The sequence below is a fragment of the Xenopus laevis genome, chromosome 8L (assembly GCF_017654675.1).
Source record: "Xenopus laevis strain J_2021 chromosome 8L, Xenopus_laevis_v10.1, whole genome shotgun sequence".
NCBI lineage: Eukaryota > Metazoa > Chordata > Amphibia > Anura > Pipidae > Xenopus > Xenopus laevis.
The window spans coordinates 59,510,989-59,538,367 of NC_054385.1; the positions used below are offsets into that span (position 1 = coordinate 59,510,989).

The 27,379-nt window shown below is 38.3% G+C and overlaps 1 protein-coding gene across 1 annotated transcript; it reads right to left on the minus strand.

Moving 5' to 3' along the window:
- Positions 1 to 1,755: 1,755 nt before the first annotated feature.
- frmd7.L (FERM domain containing 7 L homeolog) lies at positions 1,756 to 23,510 on the minus strand. The gene is made up of 12 exons (XM_018229998.2): positions 23,358 to 23,510; positions 16,222 to 16,326; positions 14,226 to 14,268; positions 12,308 to 12,386; positions 9,512 to 9,609; positions 8,922 to 9,036; positions 7,736 to 7,883; positions 7,400 to 7,495; positions 5,904 to 6,067; positions 4,939 to 5,007; positions 3,316 to 3,391; positions 1,756 to 3,201 (listed from the first exon to the last, which is right to left on the minus strand). The coding sequence occupies exons 1-12, from the start codon at positions 23,412 to 23,414 to the stop codon at positions 2,125 to 2,127; spliced, it is 2,127 nt and encodes a 708-aa protein (XP_018085487.2). The 5' UTR covers positions 23,415 to 23,510; the 3' UTR covers positions 1,756 to 2,124.
- Positions 23,511 to 27,379: the final 3,869 nt, after the last annotated feature.

Below are 27,379 nucleotides of genomic sequence, written 5' to 3' on the forward strand. Positions count from 1 at the left end.
ATCTGTTTTAAAAATTGGTGTAGTACAGCAGTATTAGTGGTGTCATCTTAAGTTGCTTCTGAAAGATCTACACAGAATTGGTACAGCTAGACGATCATACTCCCCTCTCCCTCCCGGAAGAGACTATGCTGAGTTTATGCTGCAAATTCAGCTCCAAGTAATGCATCATCATGGGGTCACTTAGATATCAGATGAAGGTAATATCATGCAACCAGTCAAATATTATAATAACTTACACTCCAAAAAACGATCGAATCAATCACATTGCATGACAAAATCATTTGCGATTTTCATATTGGAAAATTTAGGGTCATTCCAGTCAGAAGCAACTAGTAACTTATGGCAAGATAAGCCTAAGGGTTGGCACTATACAGTGGTGTGAAAAACTATTTGCCCCCTTCCTGATTTCTTATTCTTTTGCATGTTTGTCACACTTAAATGTTTATGCTCATCAAAAACCGTTAACTATTAGTCAAAGATAACATAATTGAACACAAAATGCAGTTTTTAAATGAAGATTTACTTTATTAAGGGAGAAAAAAAACTCCAAATCTACATGGGCCTGTGTGAAAAAGTGATTGCCCCCCTTGTTAAAAAATAACTTAACTGTGGTTTATCACACCTGAGTTCAATTTCAAAGGTTATAAAGCCATTTCTAAAGCTTTGGGACTCCAGCGAACCACAGTGAGAGCCATTATCCACAAATGGCAAAAACATGGAACAGTGGTGAACCTTCCCAGGAGTGGCCGGCCGACCAAAATGACCCCAAGAGCGCAGAGAAAACTCCTCCGAGAGGCCACAAAAGACCCCAGGACAACATCTAAAGAACTGCAGGCCTCACTTGCCTCAATTAAGGTCAGTGTTCACGACTCCACCATAAGAAAGAGACTGGGCAAAAACGGCCTGCATGGCAGATTTCCAAGGCGCAAACCACTTTTAAGCAAAAAGAACATTAAGGCTCGTCTCAATTTTGCTAAAAAACATCTCAATGATTGCCAAGACTTTTGGGAAAATACCTTGTGGACCGACGAGACAAAAGTTGAACTTTTTGGAAGGTGCGCGTCCCGTTACATCTGGCGTAAAAGTAACACAGCATTTCAGAAAAAGAACATCATACCAACAGTAAAATATGGTGGTGGTAGTGTGATGGTCTGGGGTTGTTTTGCTGCTTCAGGACCTGGAAGACTTGCTGTGATAGATGGAACCATGAATTCTACTGTCTACCAAAAAATCCTGAAGGAGAATGTCCGGCCATCTGTTCGTCAACTCAAGCTGAAGCGATCTTGGGTGCTGCAGCAGGACAATGACCCAAAACACACCAGCAAATCCACCTCTGAATGGCTGAAGAAAAACAAAATGAAGACTTTGGAGTGGCCTAGTCAAAGTCCTGACCTGAATCCTATTGAGATGTTGTGGCATGACCTTAAAAAGGCGGTTCATGCTAGAAAACCCTCAAATAAAGCTGAATTACAACAATTCTGCAAAGACGAGTGGGCCAAAATTCCTCCAGAGCGCTGTAAAAGACTCGCTGCAAGTTATCGCAAACGCTTGATTGCAGTTATTGCTGCTAAGGGTGGCCCAACCAGTTATTAGGTTCAGGGGGCAATTACTTTTTCACACAGGTTTGGATTTCTTTTCTCCCTAAATAATAAAAACCCTCATTTAAAAACTGCATTTTGTGTTTACTTGTGTTATCTTTGACTAATCTTTGATTAATAGTTAAATGTGTTTGATGATCAGAAACATTTTGTGTGACAAACATGCAAAAGAATAAGAAATCAGGAAGGGGGCAAATAGTTTTTCACACCACTGTATATATTACATGTACTGTACTACTATGGGTTATTAATTGCTTGGAAGGCACTAAAAGAATGGGATAAGGGCTAAAGTTGAGCAAACAAAACCACAGTACTAATTTGTAAAGACACACAAAAACAGTGATGTTACTCGCCCATTGAACTACTCAGTAATGAAGGAAGAGCTACAGGGAAGAATTAGCTTCAAGCTACTGTATTACTAGACACGGTAAGCTGTTATGTTGAGGGTTGTCCATCTATAGCTTTACACGCCATAACATATACTCATTTAACAGCAAATGATGATGTATTAAAGTTTTCTATTTAATCATTTCGAAAATCCTGGCCTGTTTTCCCTGCTATACAGATTTAGTGTATTATCTTCATTGTCGTCTAACTGTAAACTTCCAGAAGAGAGTCTAACTCTTGTCACGGGTGACCTATGTTTCCCAAAAAGTGCATAGTAATAAGGGTTGATTATTTCGGTTTCTGAATCACTGCTTTCAGTCCCACTGTACACATATCTCTCTGTGGTCCTTGGGACGTTTTTAACTTCAGTCAAAGGAAGAGGAGGAGCAGGAGGCGGAGGAGGAAGTTGATGAGCTATAGGAAGGTGCTGTGGTACAAATGGCTTTGTTGAGATGCTGTATTTTTTAGTAAGTATCGGACATGGTCCCAATGGCCTGAATTCCGAGCCACTAGGAAACCATGAAGATTTCATATCAGAGTGGCTCAAGGATCTTTTGGGATATGGATCCTGAGTGTATTCTACAGGCGTTCCTTGGCTTTCTCTTTTAGCACCCATGCTAAAACTACTCCTGCAACTTGTCCTGGGATATACGGGTTGGTGATACTCTTTTATTCTTCTAGCACTTGGACTTTTGTTAGCAGACGTTTCTAAGAAAGCATTTGGTTTATTAGTTAATCTCACAATTTCTTCCACAATGGCTGATGTTTGCTGTGGTATTGAAGACAAATGATCTGAATAACATAAATAATCGACATAATCTCTGTTCGGATGATGGCTTGAATGTGGCACAGAGACCCGATCTGCGTATATTGCTGGAGGCAAAGGAGCTGCATCCTTCATGCAACCTTCGGACATACTTTTGATGTTTCCAGAAAAATGCTTACTGTCTTCATAAAAAGACAATGGCCTTTTCTTGTATGCTCTCCTAGGTGCGTCTTCCTTCATACCTAGATAGCTACAACCAGGAAATGAACTGCTACTTTTGGAGAGCTGCAGAATGGTGGGTTCTTCACTGGGTTTCGATCTTTCTAAAACTGCAGAAAAAATTTCAGCTGCTGAGTTCCTCCTGTTCTTATGCATGTGTGGGTCCCATCCAACACTATTAGCACTTCTGGAGCATGGACGGCTGGTGTATATCAACTTGAAGTCATTTGGCTGAAGATATAAAACACATTAATGCATCGCTGCTCCCACTTATGAATACATGCACATGGATAAAAAAAACAACAACAAACAGGAATATGGATATAACAAACTTAAAATTCCTACCTGTCTGGCAACTTCAGTAAGAAGGTCTGGAGATGATCTGTATTGCCTCTCATGTAGGTTTGCTTGCAAGTGCCTTCTGAAAATATAGTGGGAGATTTAGTAAAGGTGGGTAACCAAGCATTGGGCTAAGATAACCGTAATAGCAGATTATACTGTATATACAAGGCCAGTCTTGTCTGAAGACTGAACTGACTGATGAAGAGTGTGACATATTGAAAACATGGTATTTTGTTTAATATTCAGTAGGTAGCACTTTTGCTATACCTGTAGCTCGGTGAATGGCAACTCTGTAAAAAACATACACTATTCATGCAACATAGAGATAGACTTATTTCTCAGAATATGATCTCAGATCTTGTTTTTTTTTTCCTTCATTGTGTTTGAATAAGGACTCAGTGACCACAATCTTTTTACTAGGATGTCATGCTGAAATTGTCCAAGTATTAATTGCCCAAGGCAGGGATCCCCAACCTTTTGAAACCGTGAGCAACATTCAGAAGTAAAAAGAATTGGGGCGCAACACAAGCGTGAAAAATGTTCTTGGGCTGCAAAATAAGTGCTGTGATTGGCCATTTGGTAACCCTTATGTGGATTGTCAACCTACATTGAGGCTCTGTTTGGCTGTGCTCCTGGTTTTTATACAACCAAAACTTGCCTCCAAGCCTGAAATTCAAAAATAATCACCTGTTTTGAGGCCACTGGGAGCAACATCCAAAAGGTTGGAGAGCAGCATGTTGCTCATGGGCTACTTGTTGGGGATCACTGGCCCAAGGCAATAATCCTTGGCTTGGTGCCCAGTCCATAATGGCTCAACCCGAACCGTTCGTTCACCCACTGCTGGTCTCTGCTTCTTTTTATTTCACTGCTACACCACCAATTGCACCCCACACCTGTTGTGTCTGAGCCATGTGTCTCTTCTGTCAACCCCTAATTCCAGCTTTGTGGGTGACACTCAGGAATGGGAAGTAAATGTCTGAAGGGATGCCAGGTAGGGAAGACCCTGCCAACCTCCATGGTCAGATTGCCATTTGTTCAGCTACTCTGAGGGTAGTGACACGCTAAGATTCTGGGGAGATTAGTCGCCCATCGACAAATCGCCTCTTCTTCAGTCGACTAGTCTCCCCTAAAAGCCTTCCTGCAGGCGTGAAGGCATTTAGGGGAGATAAGTCGCCCGAAGAAAAGGTGATTTGTCCCTGTGTGACTAATCTTCCCAGAATCTTAGCGTGTCACCACCCTAAAGCCTGGGACATAGGAAAAGGTAAGGGGTACAATAATCCTTAAAAAAAAAGATTTGGGTGAATCCTACGAAATCCTGGATTTAACGAATTCCTAGAAACCAGTAGCTAGGTATGTGTATCTTGAAAGTCACAAGTGAAAAAAGTAGGAAGCACACATACTACCTCTTTTTTTTGTCTGTTCTGTCCCTAATGAACACCTTAATGGTTAAAATGCATTGGGAACTTTCCATTGTGTAACATCAAATACATTTTTTGTACATTTTTGGAGTGTGAAATCCCTTTTATGTAAGGCAAAAACACCAATGCCAGGGTTGAGCCGTGGAACAAAAATTCGGACACATTCTGCTCTTTTTTTATTATAAGAAGCAAAACTTTAAAAATTTACCTTTCGAAGGGCAAGTTCTTTGCGTGTCCCTTTGTCCAAGAGTCAAAAATTTGCTTTTGTGTTCTCCCACTAACAAAATCAGAAAAATAGTTTCTGTAAGATAGGTGGCTTCACTTTTCTGTTGTATTGTATTGCAGAAGCAGCAGTTAATGCACAACTTTATAGACAGGTAACGTATAGTATATTAGAATGATTGTGTAGTCTGATATTACTGTAAAATCTCAGTTGTAAATTTCTGTACCAGGACCCCAAGGGGTCTAGTTACGCCACTAGTAAAAAGTTAGGGGCATTTCCCCTGCGCGGCAGCTAGGCTGGGGGGGAGGAGGGAGGGGTCTACGTGGGGTGGGGGGTAGGTGTTTTTTTGGTAAAGGGTTTGTTTCTCCTTTAAGTAGTCCCATTAGGGTGCGATATCTCAATTTCAGCAAATGAGGGTTAATTTCTTGTGGCCGCTCAACAAAAGTGTGCATGTAATAACCAAAGCAGGGACATATTAAATTCCAGATGTTACAGAGCTCTGTCTTCCTGATTTGTTCCTACTAACTTACAGTTACTCACGCCCTTGACAGCTGTCCTGTAACCCCAGCAGTTGCTCTGTGCTCATGCAGTTATACTTCCCAATAAACTCTTGATTACATTTCTGTGCTGTTTATAATTAAGCCCCCATACCATCCTATATTGACCTATATAAAAGTACTGGGCCTATATGTGACTTAATATCTTTATAAATTACAGTAGGGTGTACATTATCCACTATATATATATATATATATATATATAGCATATAAAACAGTACTGGAGCTATTTGGTATGGGTCAACCTATTTTTTAGGTGCACCTTCCTATAGTTTCTATTCAGTAATTCAAATACCTCACTGTTTATACATAAACTACATTTACATTTGGTATAGTATTGTTCCTTCTTACATTTACAGAAAAGTAAGTTTAAAGCTACTGACACCATCATACCTGTACCTGAAGTTGGAGCCTTTGCTACACAAAAATGGCTTTGGCTTACGTTTGGGCTCCTCGGAGAGACGAAAAAAGGCATGATACTCAACACAGGTCTTCCAGAAGGCTTTACATGTATCACGACTCTCCATTGTGAACACAAGGGTGTCCTTGCACAAAGTCTGTATAAAGAACAAACATTTCTAAAAATACGAGTAACACAGAAACAATGATGGAGCAATGTATCTATACTTACTCTACTGGATTTATTTAATAGAGATAATGAAGGGAACATACTATATAAAATTCTGAAAACTCTTTTGTTTGCCACACCTCTCCTAAGGGTCAGGACACACACTCAGATTTGGGGAGATTAGTTGCCCAGTGACAAATCTCCTCTTCTTGGGGGCGACTAATCTCCCTGAACTCAATACATAAGCATTTTTGGCCCAGGAATAGAGCACATAAATTGTGAGTAATGATTTTAATGTATGTTGCAAGGCTTACCGTTAAGCAAACCATATTTCTGCAGGATGCAGTTTTAAAGGACACTGGACACTTTGAAGATTTTTGGATTATATATAAACAAAAGATACTTGAATATTTATTATGTATTTAATGTGTATTTATTCATCATATATGTCACAAAGGGTTAATATAAAGATTTATTACATGGGAGGAGCAAATGTGTTTCCCCCTCCCCCTACTGAGGTATATAAAGGAGGAAATGTTACACTGGTGTTAAGCTTTATAAAGGGCTGGTTACGCCCGAAACGTTGCTTCATTTGCACAAATAAATTATTTTTCACTATACCGGAGTGCTGCTGGAGTTTGTATTGTAATCTCCCTGAACTGCCTCCCGCTGACTAGAATCAGGGGGATTTGTTTTCCGAAGTCACCCGAAGTTTCCTTGTGAGGCAAAACAGGCTTAATTACAAATAAAAGACTTCTCAATGAGAACCATCCCTACCAGTTCATTGTTATATAATTTATAAGGCTTACATTGCCGTTTAAGAGCTGGGTGTATTTTTACCTTGTTTTGGTTACTGAACCCCATCACACAGGATTCCGGGAAGGTGTTAGCAGCTCACCTTGAATAATTCAATCCCTTTTAAAAGCACCAAGGCTAAGCGATTGTATGTAGTAGAGCTTTGGTCTTGAAGGAATCTTTGTTATAAAAAGAGGCAGGCCAAGCTTGAATAATTAAACTTATAGAAAAGGAGCTAAAAGCCAAGGCAGTGCAGCACATGGGAACAATGTTTATTTGCTTTCCTAGATATGCCTGAAAGTCTAATTAGGGTAAGGGTGAGATCCGCTTATTTGCTGTCCTAGATTTTATTGGAACTATAACTGAACGGTTGATAAGTCAAGGTTATCATTTATGTGCATGAACTAAGAGGGGTGGGCTCACCAAATTTTGTACAGGTCTATGGATCAGTGATCTAGAAAAAAAAAATTAAACATTGTTTTAGCACCTGGATATCTCATGACACTTCAGGATTTATTATACTCACGTCAATATGAGGATGAAGCTTGATAAGAAAATGTTTCCTCTTGAAACTCAGCTTCCTGATGTTTGCCCAATTGAATGTATTAATCTTGGTGTTGCCCTGTGTATAATACATTTTGTAACACAGAGGGGAAGTATATTTTATATAAACTCTTATAAAAAATAAGGTAGATTTCCTATTAATAAAGAAACATTGGCTGCTCTCTGCATAAATTATACTTACCCCTGTGATATAGGCCCATCTGCCCATCAAGAGTAAACTACTATTTTTCTATGTATCCAATTATTTTTTACCCTGAATAATTTTAAGGAATGTTCATACTGTATACTTTAAACTCACCCGCAATACAAGGACTCCCATGTGTGCAACTGCTAGATTGATCTGCATGTCTTCTCCATCACTCGCTGCATAAGTCCTGATTCCATATGTGTCCAGCTTTCGAGCTATGTCCAACAACTGCATGTCTGACTCAGCTGGAGACTTTCCTCTGATAAGGAAGAAAAACATACAGTACACATATGAAATCTATTATCTGGAATGCTTGGTCCCTGAGGTTATCCAGATAAGGCATCTTTCAGTAACTTGGATTACTAAAAATAATTTTTACATTAACTAAACCCAATAGGATTGTTTTGCCACTTATATGGGTCCATGAACTGCATACCTCCCAACATTTTGGAATTAAAAAGAGGGACAAAAAATGTTTTTGCACATAGAACAGCGGAATTTTTTCACCATGCCCCTTTCTGTGACCACACTCCCTAATTACCATGTTCATTTTACAAAATGTGGCAGGTTATGAAAGTTTGAAAATATTTCTCCTTATCTAAACTGTTTTTTGTTACAAAGTATCTTATTTGCACCTGTTAGCTGTTCTGGGCTCTCTGCTAAACGCCAATTAAGTGATTTCGGGCTGTGCAGAGAAAATAGGGACTTTCCAGTACAAATGAGGGACTGTCCCTCCGAAAAAGGGACAGTTGGGAGGTATGGGAACTGTTTTATTATTACAGAGAAAAAGAAAATAGTTTTAAAAATGTTGAATTATTTTATTAAATTGGAATCTAGTGGAGATGGACTTCTTGTAATTTAGAGTTTTCTGGATAACGTGTTTCCATATAAGGGATTCCGTTACCAATCAAATTCTTTATCAAGGCAGAAAACTGCCCAACAAATAATTTAATCATGGTATTTTTATTTGATTTTTCTAAAAAATACATGTACGTGATAAAATAACATTGAAATTAATTAATTATTAACACAGAAAATGTCCAACTGTCTTTAATTGTTGCAAACATGCAATTTGTTGTATCAATAATAAACAATGTCCAATGGAAAGCCTAAATGGCTAAAGTAACACATGGTCTCACAACTAAACCCCAGTCTATGGATTATAGGTAGTAACAAAGAAAAGCTAGAGCATGAGAATCATCGAAAATAAATGCAGTATGATGATTTGCTACTGCATTCATTTTTCATGATTCTCGCACCAAAAGGAATTAGCGTACCTTGCAAAGATTGCACTTACACATGGCGCTGGTAATATTTCAGGATTTTGTTGTCTAAATATTCCTGATTGGGTAAATATTGGTTCTGTTCCAGATGCTTTCTGGCTGTGTCCTCCTCATAATCCCCCAACTCCGCTGCATGGAAGAAGAAAGGGCAAATCTTTGTGTGTACATACAATGACATTATTGGTGGAGACATTTATACGGTGTCATGTAAATATGCCCTGACTGACGCTGACCTATATCCATGTAGATATTAGTTGCTTCTAAGGCTGAAGACTGATGGCCAGCAACTGGGTGGTTTGGGTGAATACATGTCTGCTTTCTATATTATTGGAAAACAACTATGAAGTAAGGTTATGATTTACACAAATATTTATTTGATGTGTCAGATATTCTGCGAAATCAAACTGAAGGCCAGTTAAGCCTTAACATGAATATCTATTTTCTGCCCTAGATTGGAACTCTACTAGGATGACTGATACCAATTGTTTAAAGTTTCAATTGGGGCTCAACTGTTGCATTACAGAAGGGAGACTGATCACTGAAAGAAGCTTGAATATAATTTTTTATCATGAATGGCTTTTAATCTCAAGCTTACTCTACTTACATTGCAATACATAGGAAGCCATCAAAGCAGCACTGTTATCATTGCAAGGTAGTCTTCCAGACGCCAAGTCCTTTTTGATTTGCAGAGCAAAGAGATACCTGTGAATTTGTGGATCAATGGTGAGAAATAGGATACTCAACATAAACAGGGCATTATAAACTGATGTATCACAAAGTAAAGATATTTAGGCTGTGCAAAATGATTTTTCTATGATGCAATGCTGAAATGTAAGATGTTATTATTTGGATGTACAACTTGTAACCTGCAAGCAGTTCATGCATGTGTACTAAAATCGTCCATTAATTATATCTGGGGAATTAACCAATTGGGGGGCATTTATATAACACCACGTTTTCTATAGAATCACTTATTTTAGGGATAATACCTAGGCCATGTGTTATGTAAGGGAGGCAACTGGAGTTGTGGCTCTTTGCCAGGAATAGGCTGCACCTCAAGTTCATCACTTCAATGGTGTTAAGATACAAAAAAAACCACAGAATTGTAGTTGTTGTTATCCAGAATGCACTAGAAATCAAGTAAATATTAAATAAACCCAATAGGCTGCTTTTGCTTCCAATAAGGATTAATTATATCTTAGTTGGGATCAAGTTCAGTAACTGTTTAATTAGTACAGAGAAAAATGAAATCCGTTTTAAAAAAAATGTTGATTATTTGGATAAAATGGAGTCTATGGGAGACAGCTTTTCTGTAATTCAGAGCTTTCTGGATAGCAGATTTCCGAATTAAGTGGCTTTTCAACTTTATGATCATAACTTTGTAACTAGAAACCCCTGTCTTTGTGAACACATGCATTTGCATATCTACTGAATTACTTAGACAGGGGCCCAGGGAATGTGCACTGACCCATTTGGTTATGTCAGTAGCACTTCCCTTATACTTATATACATTTCTACTTAGCAATGTGAGTGCTCCCACAACCCCCCTTTTGTATTTCTAAATTAAGAATCCCATACCTGTACAAACATTATTGTTTTCATTTTATTCCCTTCAGGAAAGAAACATAGAAGCATTAAGAAACATTCTATGTGGCTTAACTCATAAGTAAAGAAGTTATTTTTAAGCAGACTAAAGCATTTAAAGAAAGGGGATATATGCTTATTTTAGTGTATATAAATACTACAACAATTGTAAAGCAACTAAGAGGACACAAATGTATCTGTTGTTAGTTGAAGGTTTCTTAAGGTGTCACATTTAAGAGTATATTTTGGAGCATGGCATTGTAAATTAGGGTCAGGGCACACAGGCAGATTCGGGGAGATTAGGCCTTCTCGCCAGCTAAAATGTAAAGTCAGAAAACGAATCGGCGGAAGGCAGGGGAGAAACTTCTGTGAGATTAGTCACCCCCAAGAAGAGGAGATTTGTTGCCGGGCGACTAATCTCCCCGAATCTGCCTGTGTGCCCTGACCCTAATAATCAACATAGCTTTGTGAAGGATAGATCATGTCAAAAATGGTCATTGTTTTTTATGAGGAAGCAGAACCCCGGTTTGGGAAGGGGGGATGCAGACCACGGGGTCAACTTAATCTATAGCATGGGTGTCCAAACTTTTTGCCACGAGGGCCAGATTTGGTGAGGTGAAAATGTGTGGGGGCCGACCATTCAGCCTGACATCCATTCCCAGGTAGCTAGCTTGTGATCAGGATCATTCACTCCTGAAGATGGATGTGTACACGACGTTTAGGGAGTGGAGAAGTGGAGTCTGTCTGGACTTATTCTCCGCGCCTCATTTATACAAGGAATCGCGTAGCCATAGCAGTAATATTTGGGCACATGATTAGTGAAATGATCTGCCACTTGGTCTATACTGCTGCCTGTGTGCTGAAGGTGTTAGTAATAGACAAGTACTGGCACGTAGTGATGCAACGCTCTTGCATACGTCTTTAGTTTACTCACTGGCACGTCAGTACATCTATTGCACCTTCAGACCTAAAGAAGTATGTGAGAGTGGCGCATCACTACGTGCCAGTATGTGTCTATTGCTAACACCTTCAGCACACAGGCAGCAGTATAGACCAAGTGGCAGATCATTTCGATGTGTCCAAATTTTACTGCGTGATTGCTGATTGCACTGTGCTGGCGGGCCACATTATTATTAATTTCATAACAGAGGCTGAGGGACAATTTTTCAAAGTAGGAGAAACTTGAAGAGGCTAATTATTTCCATTTAGAAAGTGCTGGTAAGGCCCCATCTAGAATACACAGTGATGCTTTGGTCTACAGCACTTACGCAAAAGAGATTTTAATGAAACAGAGAAATTCCACAAAACATAAAATGTTAATAGGAGTGAAAGATGTCAGTTATGAAGACAGGCTGACACAAATGGGCTTGCCTACACTGGAGAAGAGATGCTTAAGGCAGAGATATGATAATTGCATTTTAATATACAGGGGGACCTTAAAAGAAAATCTCACCATCAGATCACACTGATGTGAGGATATGAGGACACCCAGTAACATTAGGAAAAAACATTTTAATATGTGAAAGGTTTTTTTTTCCAGTGAGAACTGTGAATTTGTGAGATTTTGGAAGATATTTAGTAGGTGAGTGAAAAACCAGCTTTTTTGAGTAGACATCCCCTTTAATATGATGTTTAGCCACCCAGCAAAGCATTCTCACCTAGAGGTGCACTAAGCTTATAAGGGGATACCCTCTTTTCCTACTCTTTGTATTTAAGTATCCCTTGTGATACAGATACATCATTTAAGGATCTACTAGAAAACCACTAGTTTATTTTTTGCATGCATTAATAATGCTAATAAGAAAATACCCTGTACCTTGTCAGCTCCCCCTTCAGCAAGCCAGGATCCACTAGGAAGAACTTCACCATAAATTTGAAAATTGTCTCTTTAGGGTCTGAGAATACATATACACACATAACCGAACATGAATTCATATTGTCAGACTAGAAATAGACAACAATGCAGAAAATAAAAAATCATCTTCCCCTACTCTGTAGCGTAGAATATATTGACACCATATGGTTACCCCTAATTTATTGTCCGTATTATTCATATGGTTAAGAAAATGCTGGTTCCTTTAAATATCCTACAAATAACCCAGGAGTTTAAAACGGATCAGTTGCATAGAAGTGTCTTACTGTCAGACATTGACAATGGAGTCTGAACATAACTGCAGTGGCCATTAGTGTGGTGCATATTGTATGTTAGAGCAATTCTCACACGACCCATCAGTACTGTGCTGTGAAATTGGGGTAAAATGATGTAAAGATTTCTATCCATCTATCTGTCTTTTGCATGACAGATGTATTACTGTTTTTTTTTCAGCAATGTTATAAGCCCAGTCTCTAGGTTGATTCATATTAACATGTCCCTACAGAACTGTTTAGTTTCGGTTTATCATCATCTCACAATAAAGGGTTTCTTAGTTACTCATGCTACATCTGCTTATTACTTCGAATGCTTAGCAACATCTGTAATAACTTCACTGACTAATAAATTCTACCCAGGAGGGCCAGTGACGTACAAGGGATGTATGATTTCCATATAAGATCATATATACTGTATAATGTACATATTAAATACACAAGGGCCATTAATATCCTGTAAATTATACCCACAGAAATGGTGCTTGGTGATGTCATTGATTATAATCAGTGTACAAGTGTATAAAACTTTTGTACTATAAGAAATAATGTACCCCCAGTTGTAGTCACCTCTGAGTCCAGGACCTGTATAAAAGCACCCGCCCTTTGGTCTTGAGCCTTTATATGGTCACGGAACTCCCCTGTGACTTATGATATCCTTATATTTTACAATAGGGGGTACTTTATTCACTATATAAATTATTTACAAATCACCAAGCAATTGGCCCTTTTACTTGCTGCACTGACCCTAAACTAGGGATGCATCGAATCCAGGATTCGGTTCGGAATTCGGCCAGGATTCGGCCTTTTTCAACAGGATTTGGCCGAATCCTTCTGCCCGGCCGAACCAAATCCGAATTTGCATATGCAAATTATGGGTGGGGAGGGAAATTGTCTGACTTTTTGTAACAAAACAACTAAGTAAAATATGTTTTCCCCTTCCCACCCTTAATTTTCATATGCAAATTAGGATTCAGTTTGGTATTCGGCCGAATCTGTCGCAAAGGAATCCAAAATAGTGGATTCTGTGCATCCCTACTAGGGTTGCCACCTTTACTGAAAAAAATTACCGGCCGGTGGGGGGCGGGCACAAAAAAGGGGTGGGTCATGATGCAAAAATGGGTGGGGCTACACAGTGTGCCACGAAAGGGGGCGGAGCAACATCGACCCGATGTCAAGAACACTGCAAAAAAAGGTAAGTTCTGCGCAAATTGGGGGCAGGCCGAGGGCTTTTTTTAAAGGGTATTACAAATTACCGGCAACTGCATTGCCGGTATATTTGTAATACCGGCCCCGGCCTTGGCAGGTGTTTTACCGGCTAGGCCGGTAAAATACCGGCCAGGTGGCAACCCTAATCCCTACCCTAAACACACATAATTTACTGACACAGCTGTAATTTAGCAACAGTGAAACACCTCATATCCACCAACAGCACATGTGTTATGTTACATGTGTTATGTTACATGTGTTATGTTACATGTGTTATGTTACATGTGTTATGTTAATGAGCCAATGTCAATGAATGCCACTTGGTTTTAAAGTTAATCAACAAATTGATACAATATTGCAAATAAATGAGAAAAACTCACTTTTAACCTGTTTTGTAATGGGTTTTACAAGTCCAAGCCACATCTGCAAGTATAATACAAATATCATTAGGAAAAGGATTTGCACATTACAAAAATAAAAAAACAAGGTTGTTCCAGTTCTTACTTTACATGTTCTTTGTCATTAATTGTGCTTGACTATATAGACAAGGCAAACACAGATTCTGGGTATAGAGAAATTCTTTAAAGGACCTTTATGTATTTTGGGACAAAAAACTGTTGATAAGCTACACATACTTGAATTACCTTTAAATTATACAGAACATAATGTAGCTCTTGTAGTATAATACAATATAGAAAGAAAGATGAAGACACTAAAAAGTCCCATGACCATATAAAGGCATAAGGCCACAGGTCAAGCTTTTACAGGTGATGGAACTCTGAGTTTAAAGGACACGGACAGCTATAAACTGCTGACAGATTAAGTCTGCAACTTATAGGGAAGTATACGGGGCCCTCCGACGGATGTCAGTCAGGAAGGTTTAAAAATCCCTTCGGATCAAGGACAGCATTGGTTCATGAATGTGGTCCTCAATCGCACCTCCTGTATTCTTCTGTATTCTAGGACCCACGATCGGATCAGCCCGATATCACCCACTTCAAGGTGGACATATTGGGGAGAAATCTGCTCATTTGGCGATGCGCCAAATGAACAGATCTCCCTATGTATGGCCAGCTTAAAGGGGTGGTTCACCTTTAAGTTAACTTTTAGTATGTTATAGAATGGCCCACTTAAAGCATCTTTCCAATTAGTCTTAATTTTTTATCATTTTCAAATTATTTGCTTTCTTCTGCTGACTCTTTACAGCTTTAAAATGGGGGGTCACTGACCCCATCTTAAAAGCAAATGCTCTCAAAGGCTCTAAATTTATTGTTATTGCTACTTTTTATTACTTATCTTTGTATTCAGGCCTCTCCGATTCATATTTCAGTCTCTCATTTAAATCAGCGCATGGTTGCTAGGGTAATAGCAACCAGATTGCTGAAACTGCAAACTGGAGAACTGCTGAATAAACAGCTTAATAAGTAAAAAAATAAAACCAATTGCAGATTGTCTCAGAATATCACTCTCCAGATCATACTAGAAGTTTATTTAGCCATATATCCCCACTGACTGGCTTTTAATGATATATGATAGCAGAGAGTACAAATAATATTGACCCTCTGATCTGAAATCTGGTGGAACACCAAATATGAGGTTCCATTGTTGGTGACTTTCCGTCTGTTTAGCTCTTTTGACTCCAGGAAAGCAGCAGCAAAGGAGCCCCTTGGTGTTATGGAATACTTTACTTGTTCCTTTCAGGATGTTGCCGCCATTAGTGAGTTTCAATCCACAATAAGATAGGAAAGAAATTCATTGCAAATGTTTATAGCATCAAGGGGCCTGCTACCAAACTTAATTCCTCTTTATTTGCACAGGGGACCACACAGCACCTCAAATGAGCCTTTTAAATACCCAAGTGTACATAAAGGTTCTGGAGGGGGACTTTGCTCTGCAAATTAAAGTTCATTAAAGGCTTGAGTATACATAGAGTCATTTTTACTGACTGACCTATTTTTTATTGTTGGGACATCTAATACTAGGCGTTTGGATCCTGCCCTTTACCCAATATGTTGCTGCCATGGATGACTTTATAGAAAGGAAAACTCTTTTATTGTAAAACTGTTTCCTTTCTCTACTACAGCAGATTCAGCAGTTAGCAAGGTCCTTAGGTAGGGGCTGTACTAACACCAAGGCCAGTTTTTTTACCAGTTAAAATAATGCCAATTAATTTGATGGCTTGATGCCAATATAATAAGGGAAGAAGAAACCAGAAGCCTGGTATTATTTTCTGAAAAGATGACATCCCTTAAAGAGTCCTTCATAAAAAGGATATTTCTGCAATGGTCTGGGTGCTTTATAGTATTCATTCCAGAACTAGCAACTGCCTTTCTAGCCCTTTCATGACACAACTTCAATGTATGGTTATTCACTTACTTGGCAACCTGCATGATTTCTGAATTCCAGACCAAAGTATTCCTTTTCTGTTAGATTAAGATGACTGCAACTCATGTTAAACAGTTCTTTACCAGGAGCTTTTTGCTGAAAAATAACAATGAATATCAAGACAACTTATCAAAAAGAAAAAGAAGGGTGTCTTTTTATTATATAGGTATGGGACCTGTTGCGCAGAATTTTCTTGGACCTGGGATTTTCCAGATAAGGGATCCATAATTTGGATCTCCATACCTTAAGTCTACTAGAAAATGATTTAAACATTTGATTAAACCCAACAGAATTGTTTTGGCTCCAATAAGGGTAAAATTATATCTTATACTGGATCAAGTACAGGGTATTCTTTTATTACAGAAAAATGGAAAATAACTTTTTAAAATTTTAATTATTTTGATTATAATGGAGTCTATGAGAGATGGCCTTCCTGTAATTCTGAGCTTTCTGGATAGTGGGTTTTCACATAATGGAGCTTATACCTGTACTTGCAAGTCCATAGAAGTCTGCACTTATAGCCTTATTCATAATTACTAGATGAACGGCTTGCTATTTATTGCACAGAGGTAGTTTTGAATTTAATATAGAATGGCTGTTCTACTCTTTTTTTATAACAGTTGGGAAAGCCTGGAAATGTTGCCCTATGCCTATAAACCCTTTATCCAGTACCTGTAATAATTCAATAAACAATCTGTTTATTGGGCTTGTGGGGGGGCTGTTTGGGCCTCTGAGTGCAGGTATTGTACCTAGGATGCTAGGGACATTGGATTTTTCGGATAACAGATCTTTCCATAATTCAGATCTTCATACCTTAAAAAAATCATGTAAACAAATCGAATAGGATGGTTTTGCTTCCAATAAGGATTAACTATATCTTAGTTTGGATCAAGTACACTATACTGTTTTATAATTATAGAGAAAAAGGAAATTATTTTAAAAAATGTTGATTATTTGTATAAAATGGAGTATGGTAGATGACCTTCCTGTAATTTGGAACTTTCTAGATCAGGGCTGTCCAATTTGTCCAAAGCTTTAAAGTATATAACTAAAGAGATTATAAAGTCCTGAATTGTTCACACATGTAACACCTCTATTGTTCACACCCCTAAAGCCCTGTACTGTTCACAACTCAGGCTCAGACTAAACTGGCCACCATGGTTTACAAGTTCACACCTCATATGAAGGGGCACCAACAGCTTGATGAATGTAGCACAATATGAACTGTTGATCTTAGAGTGGTCCTGATAGGTTTCCCTGTCTTCTGCTCTGTTCTGCCGTCCATATGCTCCCTGTGTGTGCCATACTATGTCTTCCCTATGCTCCCTGTGCGTGTGTCATACTCTGCCTGACATATATTCCCTGTGTGTGCCTTACTTTTCCCTGCTCTATGCTCCCTGTCCGTCCCATACTCTGCTTGCCCTATTGTCAAGAAAAATAATTTTGTAGGGGTAATAATACCAGGAAGCGCAGAGTTCTGCTGCTAAAGTGTCCTTTAATCACCACACGACATGTTTCGAGCTGCAAGGCTCTTTTTCAAGTGTAACAATCAATCACAGTGATACAAAGTTTAAATACATCACACTCCTCCCACCTTCATTTTGATTGGTTAGTGGCAATTGCTAGGAGGTTTTGTAGCCTGGCCACACCCACCAGTATAAAAAAAAAAAAAAAAAATGTTTTTCTTGATTCATGCTCTGGATGGGAGCAAGGGTGTAAGGTACCTGAAATTTATACGCTAAAGGGCTTCATTACACCAGCTTAAAGACTTTATTCTTGCCCTATTGTCCTTGGGTGTGCCATACTCTGCTGCCCTATGCTCCCTGTGTGTGCCATACTCTGCTGCCCTATGCTCCCTGTGTGTGCCATATTCTGCTGCCCTATGCTCCCTGTGTGTGCCTTACTCTGCCCGCTCTATGCTCCCTGTGTGTGCCATATTCTGCCTGCCCTATGCTCCCTGTGTGTGCCATACTCTGCTGCCCTATGCTCCCTGTGTGTGCCTTACTCTGCCCGCTCTATGCTCCCTGTGTGTGCCATACTCCACCTGCCCTATTGTCCTTGGGTGTGTCATACTCTGCCTTCCCTGTGCTCTGCATGTGGGACATAAGCCTGGTAAGGGTTTGTTCTGGGAGTTTGTTAGCATTTTCAAATTGTTGTTGGGGCCCCTAAGGTGTTTAATTATGTGCTGGAGGTTGCTGTGTTATCCACAGGGGAGGATGAGGCATATGGATTTAAGGGTATGTCTTAATATGACTTAATAAACTTGTTTCACATATGAGTAATATCCCTGCAGTGAGCAGCAACCAGTTGAATTTTTGGTGTCCTACCACCATTAATGTGGACATGGTCTTGTGGTAACATGGGTGTGGTTTATAGTGGGTGTGGTTTAAAACAGGGAGTGGTCAACACTGGCTTCCATTATCGGCCCTCCACCATGTAGGCCAGACAAATTCCGTCCCTCAGTACCACAGAAGTTGGACAGCACTGTTCTAGATAATGGGTTTCTGGATAACGGTCCTATACCTGTACTTGAAATATACAGTAAATCTGGACCTGTCTGCAATAATATTTAAATGTGCATTGTCAGAGACCTATGGGTCCTTTATAATCCAGGTCTCTATAGCATCTATTGGGTCTGCTGCCTCAATCGTATTGTTTTTGATTTTGATATGCATGAGGAAAAGGAAAATGAAGGTGCTTATTAGTACTGATCCAGTTTCGGTCATCAACGCGGCAGAATCCGAAATTAGCATGAGAATGAATGAAAGCCCACTTCCCACTATCTTTATGGACTGTAGGAAAATCCATGGATGTTAGAGAGATGAACTGTTTGATGGTGTAATGAATAGAGCAAGCTCCGGGAAATCAAAGGCTGCTGAGTAAAATTACAATGCTTCTGTGTTCAGTCTCTGGTATAGTGACAGTTTAATAGCAGGTTTGTCTAGTTCTCTGGGCTCACCCTGGTTCCTGTCAGCATCTAGAAGACAGTGTATAATTATAACCTTTATCATTTTTTTCAAAACATTCAATTACATTCTGCATAAGGCACAGAAAATCCCTCTACACTTTCAGGGAACAGCAAATACATTTTGGGATAAATCTGAGGATAAAAGTCTCTTTAAATATAATAAAACAGCAGTATACGTCCACCGATTTTATTTTACTGATGTCCAGTATGAAATAATAGTCATTCTGAGAAATATTGATTCTTTTCATAGAGATACACTACAGCTGCTAAACATGACGGATACTGCAGATTAAGATCTACTACAAGATGACATTTAGCTCTATCTTTAGACATAAGTAGACACAAACCTCATTAACGGTGGCAAAGTCAAACAGAAACAATAGAACCAACCGGGCCATTAAATTACATCAGATCAAGTAAGGTGAAACTGTATTACAGGGATAATACGAGAAATCTCCCACTGGTCTGATTTATCTGACTGCACAATTGCTCAACAAACTGGAAAGTTAGAAGACAGGATTTACAGTATTACATTATCCATCCAAGGCAGAATGACAACAGCAGCAGAAAACATCTAAAAGGTTCTTATTAAAATTGTGTTAAGTACAGGGAATAACAATGCTGAAATCATTTTATGATATTTCTGTATACAGGTTTTCCTGGTAATGCTACACCTGTACTATTCCATTATAGACGAATGAGGCTGACTTATATTTATCTTTCCTATGTTTGATTTATTATTCTTGCCTTTGCTATTTGTTATGTGACTTGTGACTGGTTAATGTGCCGTTATAGTCCATGTGTCTGTCTTTTGAGCTTTTTGCTAAAGGACAAAAGAATAGACTAGTTCTAAGGTAGCTATTGGCTGGATTTCAAAATGCCTGCATCCCTAGGCCCCCACCACTCACAACCCTCCCCCCACCACTTGCACCTCCCCCACTTGCATCAAACTCCCCCCTGCTCACACCCCCCAAACTCCCCCAACCCCCCACTGCTCCAACCTGCCCCCACCCCCCCCTAGCACCAAACTGCTTCCTCCGTTGGCTCTGCTGCTTTGTGAACTCCTTATGTGGCTAGCAGGCGGTGCCCCCCAAATTTTGCTGCCCAAGGCCTGGTCCTTTGTGGTCTCAAATCTGGCCTGGCTATTGGAACAAAATGGAGGGTTATAGGACATTAAAGGGGTGGTTCACCATTAAGTTCACTTTTAGTATGTTATAGAATGGCTAATTCTAAGCAACTTTTCAATTGGACTTCATTTTTTCTATATTATACTTTGAATTATTCGCTTTCTTCTTCTGACTCTTTCCAGCTTTCAAATGGGGGTCACTGTCTGACCCCATCTAAAAAAACAAATGTTCTGTTTTTCAAACTTGGGAAGAAATAACCTTTAGTCACACAAATATTGCTGTCTCTTAAGCACACCCAGTCCTTTCACCTTATGCTTCAATTCACCTTGATACCACCTTAAAGATTTCACTTGAATTCATTGCAATTGCGTTTAGTAGGGCACTAACAGGAAAGTACTAACCGGAAGTGGTGCACAAACCCCACCCACAACTCTCATCATCCCCCTGTCTCACAATAGGGAAGGTATAGTCAAATTGTCCATTTTTCATCCCTGGGTTTCTTGCACAAGTCAATTACAGAGGTACTATCCCAATGAGGTCTACCTTAATCCTTCAGTAACTCCCTGTTCCTGTTAGTGCTTTACTAAAGGTGATTTTGAAATGCATGTAACATACCTGATAAAGGGTTATATGTGACTTGAAACATGTTGTTGGAACAAATAAACTACAAAATGTTACATCAAAGTTCTGCATAATTATATGCTTCATTCACATCTGTAATGGATTCAAGATGCAGTATTTTGATGTATACAATAAATGGGCATGTCTTTACAAAGTAACAAGAATGTATCACTTTAAGTACCAGCTGTGGCAAGTTCAGCCAACACCAGGCCTTGCAAAATACTAGTGAGTGATGTGCAGATCAAACCAAAACCCATGGGACCAGCATTTTTATCCACGGGGTGGGTTGGGTTCAGAATGGCACAGTGTACAATAGGCATGTCAAGATGGAGTTACAGGTCTAATTGTTCTTAGAAGCTAGTCCCTTCTGATGACATCTCCTGACTATACTGCGTGTGGCGTGAGCTATCTCAGGTTAGGGTCAATGCAGATTAAAGAATTTGCTTTCCCAAAAATCGCTAGTTACGCTATAGTTTTTACATTGTAAATTGGAGACTTTGACAAACTGGTACTTCCGATTCAGTGCTTTAAATACTACGATTAGTGCCATGTAAAGGTATAAATAAGCAAGTTAGCATCTAATCTACAATTGCCCATTGCTCATTAATTATTGTTCATTAATTCATTAAATATCGCTAGATCTTATTTGAATATTTTATTTTTATTTAACATGCCATACTATTCACTCTGTACCATATCAAAAGACCAATATAAAGCAAAAGACCCAACCAGCTGTTCTCTGATACTAATAAAAAGGCCATAATAGGCTTAAATCCTATTCCCAATGTTGCTTTAAGCAATAATTGCTTTTATCCAAAAGCTGCCCCCTCTATTCTCTCCATTCACCTACTTTGGCTGCGTGACCGGAAATGAATGAAATGCCTTGAAGTGTTAAAGTCATGGTCATAATAGGTGCAGTGTACAAGCACTAACATTTCCATTAGTTGTCATAACATTGTGAGTGCCCTGCTGGGAGCTTACATTGTCTAAAAATGATCAAATCTGTCCTGGTTGCACAGGGAACTGATAAACTACACATCTATAAATATATTAATAATGCATTTGTAATTGAATATTGTACAAACAACAAGACCGCATCAGACACTATAGGGAATGATTACTGTTCTGGATTTATCAAGATTGTCCAAAAGCAACCCAACAATTAGCTAAAACATCCTATTTTTGCTGTGTATCCCAAATTTCCTTCACAAACATGTACAAATCCTAAAATTAACCCTTGTTTATTTGTTAAACCGAGTGTAGCTTTTTAAAAATAGAGCTTTGGTTTGGCTGTAATTTTTGCTAGCAAGCTCATTGCACCACAAATATTTTTCTGTTACCTCCTTGTGTACCTTTTTAAATAATTATTATTATTTATATAACATAAATTCTGCTGCACTTTACACAGCATTCACATCAGTCCCTGCCCCAGTGGAGCTTACAGCCTAAGGTCCCCATATCATACATTTGATCTGCTGCCCTTATCTAAGCAGCCAACGTTTATCAAGAGAAAATTTTTATCAATAGCCAAATCCAAAAATCTGGGAGCTATTCTACTTGTATATAACAGCTGTTTCCGACCTGCAGCTTATCTTATAAAGCTAGGTATTCTGGAATCTTAGGTCTGTATTTGCAGGGAGGGTCAAGCAACTGAGGGTTGGGGAAGTTATATGTATGCCATGGGGATGTAAAGACACAGATGTACATTTGTTATGGAAAGGGGCTGCAGCTGTAGGGTGGTGTAGGTGCTCAATCAGGCAAGGTAGTACTACATATCAGACTACATATCCCAGCATGCTCAGATAGCTAAAGGCTCAGTGCTCTATATGAATACCAATATATATATATATATATATATATATATATATATATATATATATATATATATATATATATATATATATATATATATATATATACATATATTAAAATGTGGCATACACAACAGATTTGAAGGATATTTACTAAATCAGACATATATATAACACTCTCATGCTGGTGTGGCACCAAGTTATATACAATCACCAGCAGCATACAAGCCAGTAGCCAGCACAAGCTTGTGACTATGAGCTACTGTTAGTGCCTGGTAATGCCCAAGACAGAATACATGAATTTCCTTCATAAATAAAAAATCCAGAATAAATATAAGGACTAACAATTATCAAGCTACATACATAATGCTGGGCTACAGGTGTGCAGTTTTCACTTGTTTGACATTAGATTGCTATACGTTTGTTCAAAGTGAACCATTTTAACATACTGTATTAAAACAAAGTCAATTTAGCCTGACTGAAAGATACTAATATGCTTGCTTGCATCAATTATATTAGCCAATAAAGGGTAGCACTAAAGTTAGATTCCTGAAATGAATGAAAGACAGCAAGAAATGTAGCAAATACATATATACTTACATCTACAACAAAGGTTTTCTGAGAATCATCGAGAAATTGCACTTTCAAGTGCAGCATCCTTGGAAGTGAGAGACTTTGTGATGTAAAGGGAAGACAAGCAGCATCCCTGATACACTGTTACACACACACACACACACACACACACTTACACACACACAACCTCCTCAGCAGCCAACCAGGGCTATGTGGCTTCAGGCTTTCTGTGCAATGACAGTTCAAACCTTCCTGGAAAACAGGAGAAAAGAATAGCTAGCTTTTTAAGGTGTGACACTGTAGAGATTTGCTATTTTTATTTCTTGGGAAGCCTCCAAACCACACTGACAGCCACAGGGCCACCACAGAGTCACTGTCATACAGCAAAACATGTCCAAAAAGTACAACATCCAATGTCCAAAAAAATACAACCTAAAAAACAGGTATTTTTCATATGCAAAGTAATAGATAAAGCAGCTTGTTTTTTTTTTTTATAAAGCAATGATCTATTAGTCTTGTCTGAAAATATTCTTTTAGATATTGTAAAAGAGCATATGTTTATAATCACCACCTCAATAAGGTTCAGGGATTAAATCAATCCCCCAAAAAATTAGAGTACGGAGTCTATATCCTTCCTTTAAAAAATGCAGTGGCAAAGGTAAATCCGATTTACCAGTATCAAAGGCTCTTTTAATTGAGGACCTATGATTCACAATTCTTTCGCGCAATGTGAACTGTATATACATACAGGTATGGGATCCGTTATCAAGAAACCCGTTATCCAGAAAGCTCTGAATTACTCCCAGTCTCCCATAGACTCCGTTTTAATCAAATAATTCAGATTTTTAGAATAGATTTCCCTTTTCTCTGTAATAATAAAACAGTACCTTGTATTTTATCCTAAGTAAATTATAATTAATCCTTATTAGAATCAAAATAATATGTTTGGTTTATTTAGGGGCAGATTTATCGAGGGTTGAATTTTGAGAAAAAACGTCAAAATTCAAATAAAAAAAGACCAACCGAAATTCATGAAAAAAATTGAAGTTTTTTTTCTGGGCGAATAGGCCGTTTTCGTTCGAATTCGAATCGTTCAAATCTAAGTAACATTGTATTCGATTGAATTTGATTTGAAGTTTTTTTAAAAAAAAATATGTTGATTTTTCAAAGTCCACCAATTGCCTCCAAATAGGTTCTAGGAGGTCCCCCATAGGCTAAAACAGCAATTCGGCAGGTTTTAGATGGCGAATAGTCGAAGTTTTAAAGAGACAGCACTTGATAAATTTTGATTTTCAATTTTTTTTCAAATTCGAATCGAATTTGGACGATTCCCTAGTCGAAGTACACAAAAAATAGCTTGAAATTCGATTTTCTTTTTTTAAATTCCAATTTTCACTTCAACCTTTGATAAATCTGTCCCTTAATGTTAAAAATGATTTTGAATAGAGTTGAGAGCTTAATAAATAAAAACTCACACACATGCTATTCATTCCTATGGGATTTTAAGAACTGTAGTTTTTAAATGGTTCTAACTTTCACCCATTGGTAAAAACAATTCTAAAAATCCCATAGCATAATAGAAGGTGAGTTTTTGTTTATTAAAGGAACAGTAACACCAAAAAAATTAAAGTGTTTTAAACGAATGACAATATAATGTAGTCTTGCCATGCACTGGGAAAACCAGTCTGTTTGCTTCAGAAACACTACTATAGTTTATATAAGCAAGCTGCTGTGTAGCCATGGGAGCAGCCATTCAAACACAGGACACACAGTAGATTACAGATAAGATTGTATTATAAAGAGTGTATCTGTTATCTGCTATGTCACCTGTGCCTTTCTCCCTTTTCAGCTTTGAATGGCTGCACTCATGGCTACACAGCAGCTTGTTTATATAAACTATAGTAGATGTTTGCTTTGAAGCGAAGTTGCGCTAGAGTTGCCTAATTTGCATACTTGGGAAGTTAAAGTTGAATGGACGTATATGTTGCAGCAAATACATTACACTACACAAGCCCAGGAAACCTTAATAAAATAAAATACAGTTATTATATTGCCCTACAGTCCAGTGTATAGTTTATGTGCCATATGTTAGGAAATGTAGGGGGGAAGCCGGTTATCCCCAAAAAAATTTATGCTATTTTTCAGCCTATCACCCTGGAAAAGGAAAAGACACTAGCATTTTTTGGGACTTTTTTTAGGAAGTCCTATCTACTCTATTGCACTTCACCTGGTTGGAGGTGGCGATGGCAAATCTGGAGCAAGAGGTAACGTTCAGTAAAATCCGCATCTTTGTGAATTTGCGTAGTTACGTCCATTCGTCAGAGCACAAATTTGCCAGGCGTTAGGTAGCGAAGTACCGCTAGAGTCTATCTCTAATTGGGTTTTATATATTACTATGCAACAAGGAACTTGCTGAACTACAGAATATTTACCACACCCAAGAACTTTAATAGGTACATGGTAAACATGAAATATTGCAGAAGAGAACCAGGTCTACCTAGTCTGGTCTTTAAATGCTTATATATAAAGCAAATGTATAGGCATTAGGTTTAAATTAGTGTCAGGGGAAAATCATATACAGTGGATGTAGCATGGACGCCAATGAGCAAAGTTGTTTTTTTGTAGATAGAAAACTGTTGAAGGAGAACTAAAGGTATAACAACTTTGGGGGTACCAAATGTTGACACTCCTCTCTGATTAGAATACTGTAGCTTGCCCAGCACCTGTCCCTAATAATGGCATAGGACTGGGGTATTTCTGTTCAAGTTTCTTATCGCTCTCTACATCATGCTAAAAGTAAACTTAAAGGTGAACAAACCTTTTAAGTCTGTATAGTACATTTGATTCTGCACATGCAACTTGGCTTTTTTTCAGTTTTCATGAGTCCCTCTTAAGGCTTTTTTATTCTAATAAACCTCTGTATTGCTCCCTTTGTTTTTATTCCGTTCCAGTGCATGTGAAGTAGAGTGAAAGCCAAACTTAGACGCAAAAAGTCAGCCTTTTCTCTCTACTGTACAAGTGCCTGTCTGGTCTGGAGACAAGAGAACCAAAGAGGAAGATTACACTGAGTGAGCTTCAATAGAAATACCCCAAGCTGGTGCAGTTTTCTGCTAAAGGACCACCAGTCCGGGCTATCAGATAAGGCATTATTATCACTGGGCACAACCTAGTGATTATACTTTTAGTTCCCTTTAAATTTGCTGCTGTCCAGAGCCACCTGCTTTCTGATGAGAATCATCTGTAGAACTAAGCAACCTCACCTGCATGCTCTTCTCAACAGTCTGTCTCTCTGCATGCAGCTGTGGTTTTGGATTTTGTTAGTTTGAAAGACACTTAGCTCTAATATATTTTCTTATACATTGTATTTCACCTAACCTCCTGCACGGTGGGGGAAAGTGAGTAACTGTATTATATCAAATATGGAACAGAATTTTTATATTATATATGATTATATGAAATATATATGATTATATTTGAAAAGTTCCTTATTTTCCCATGAGCTCACATTACATTTCAATATTCATGATAGATCGCCTTTAAAGGGGTTGTTCACCTTTAAATGAACTTTTAGAATGATATAGAGAGTTATATTCTAAGACAATTTGGTTTTCATTTTTATTTTTTGAGGTTTAGCTTTTCATTAAACAGCCCTTCAGTTTGATATTTCAGCAGCCCTAGGGTATAAATTACCCTAACGACCATGCATTGATCTAAATAAGAGACTGGGATTTGAATAGGAAAGTCCTAAATAGAAAGAGGAGTAATAAAAAGTAGCAATAACTATCAATTTTTTGCTTTACAAAGCATTTTTGGGCCAGTGACCACATTTAAAAGCTGGAAATAGCCAGAAGGTGGTAAATAATTCAATAACTATAAAAAAAAAATGAAGGCCAATTGAAAAGTTGCTTAGTATTAGTCATTCTATAACATACTAAAAGTTAACTTAAAGCTAAACCACCCCTTTAATGATTTGATTGCAATTTAGAGATTTTCTGCAATACGTAGCAGCTTTCCCTAAACCTATAGGCTAAAAGTCTGACCCACTATAA

Excerpts from the sequence above, each read along its gene's own strand:
- frmd7.L (XM_018229998.2), bottom strand. The coding sequence starts at position 23,414 with ATGCTGCACTTGAAAGTGCAATTTCTCGATGATTCTCAGAAAACCTTT. Across the intron at positions 9,610-12,307 it reads CTGAAGGGGGAGCTGACAAG|GTATCTCTTTGCTCTGCAAA; the intron begins GTACAGGGTATT and ends ACAAATTCACAG. Across the intron at positions 7,496-7,735 it reads TGGGAGTCCTTGTATTGCGG|GGCAACACCAAGATTAATAC; the intron begins GTGAGTTTAAAG and ends TATTATACACAG.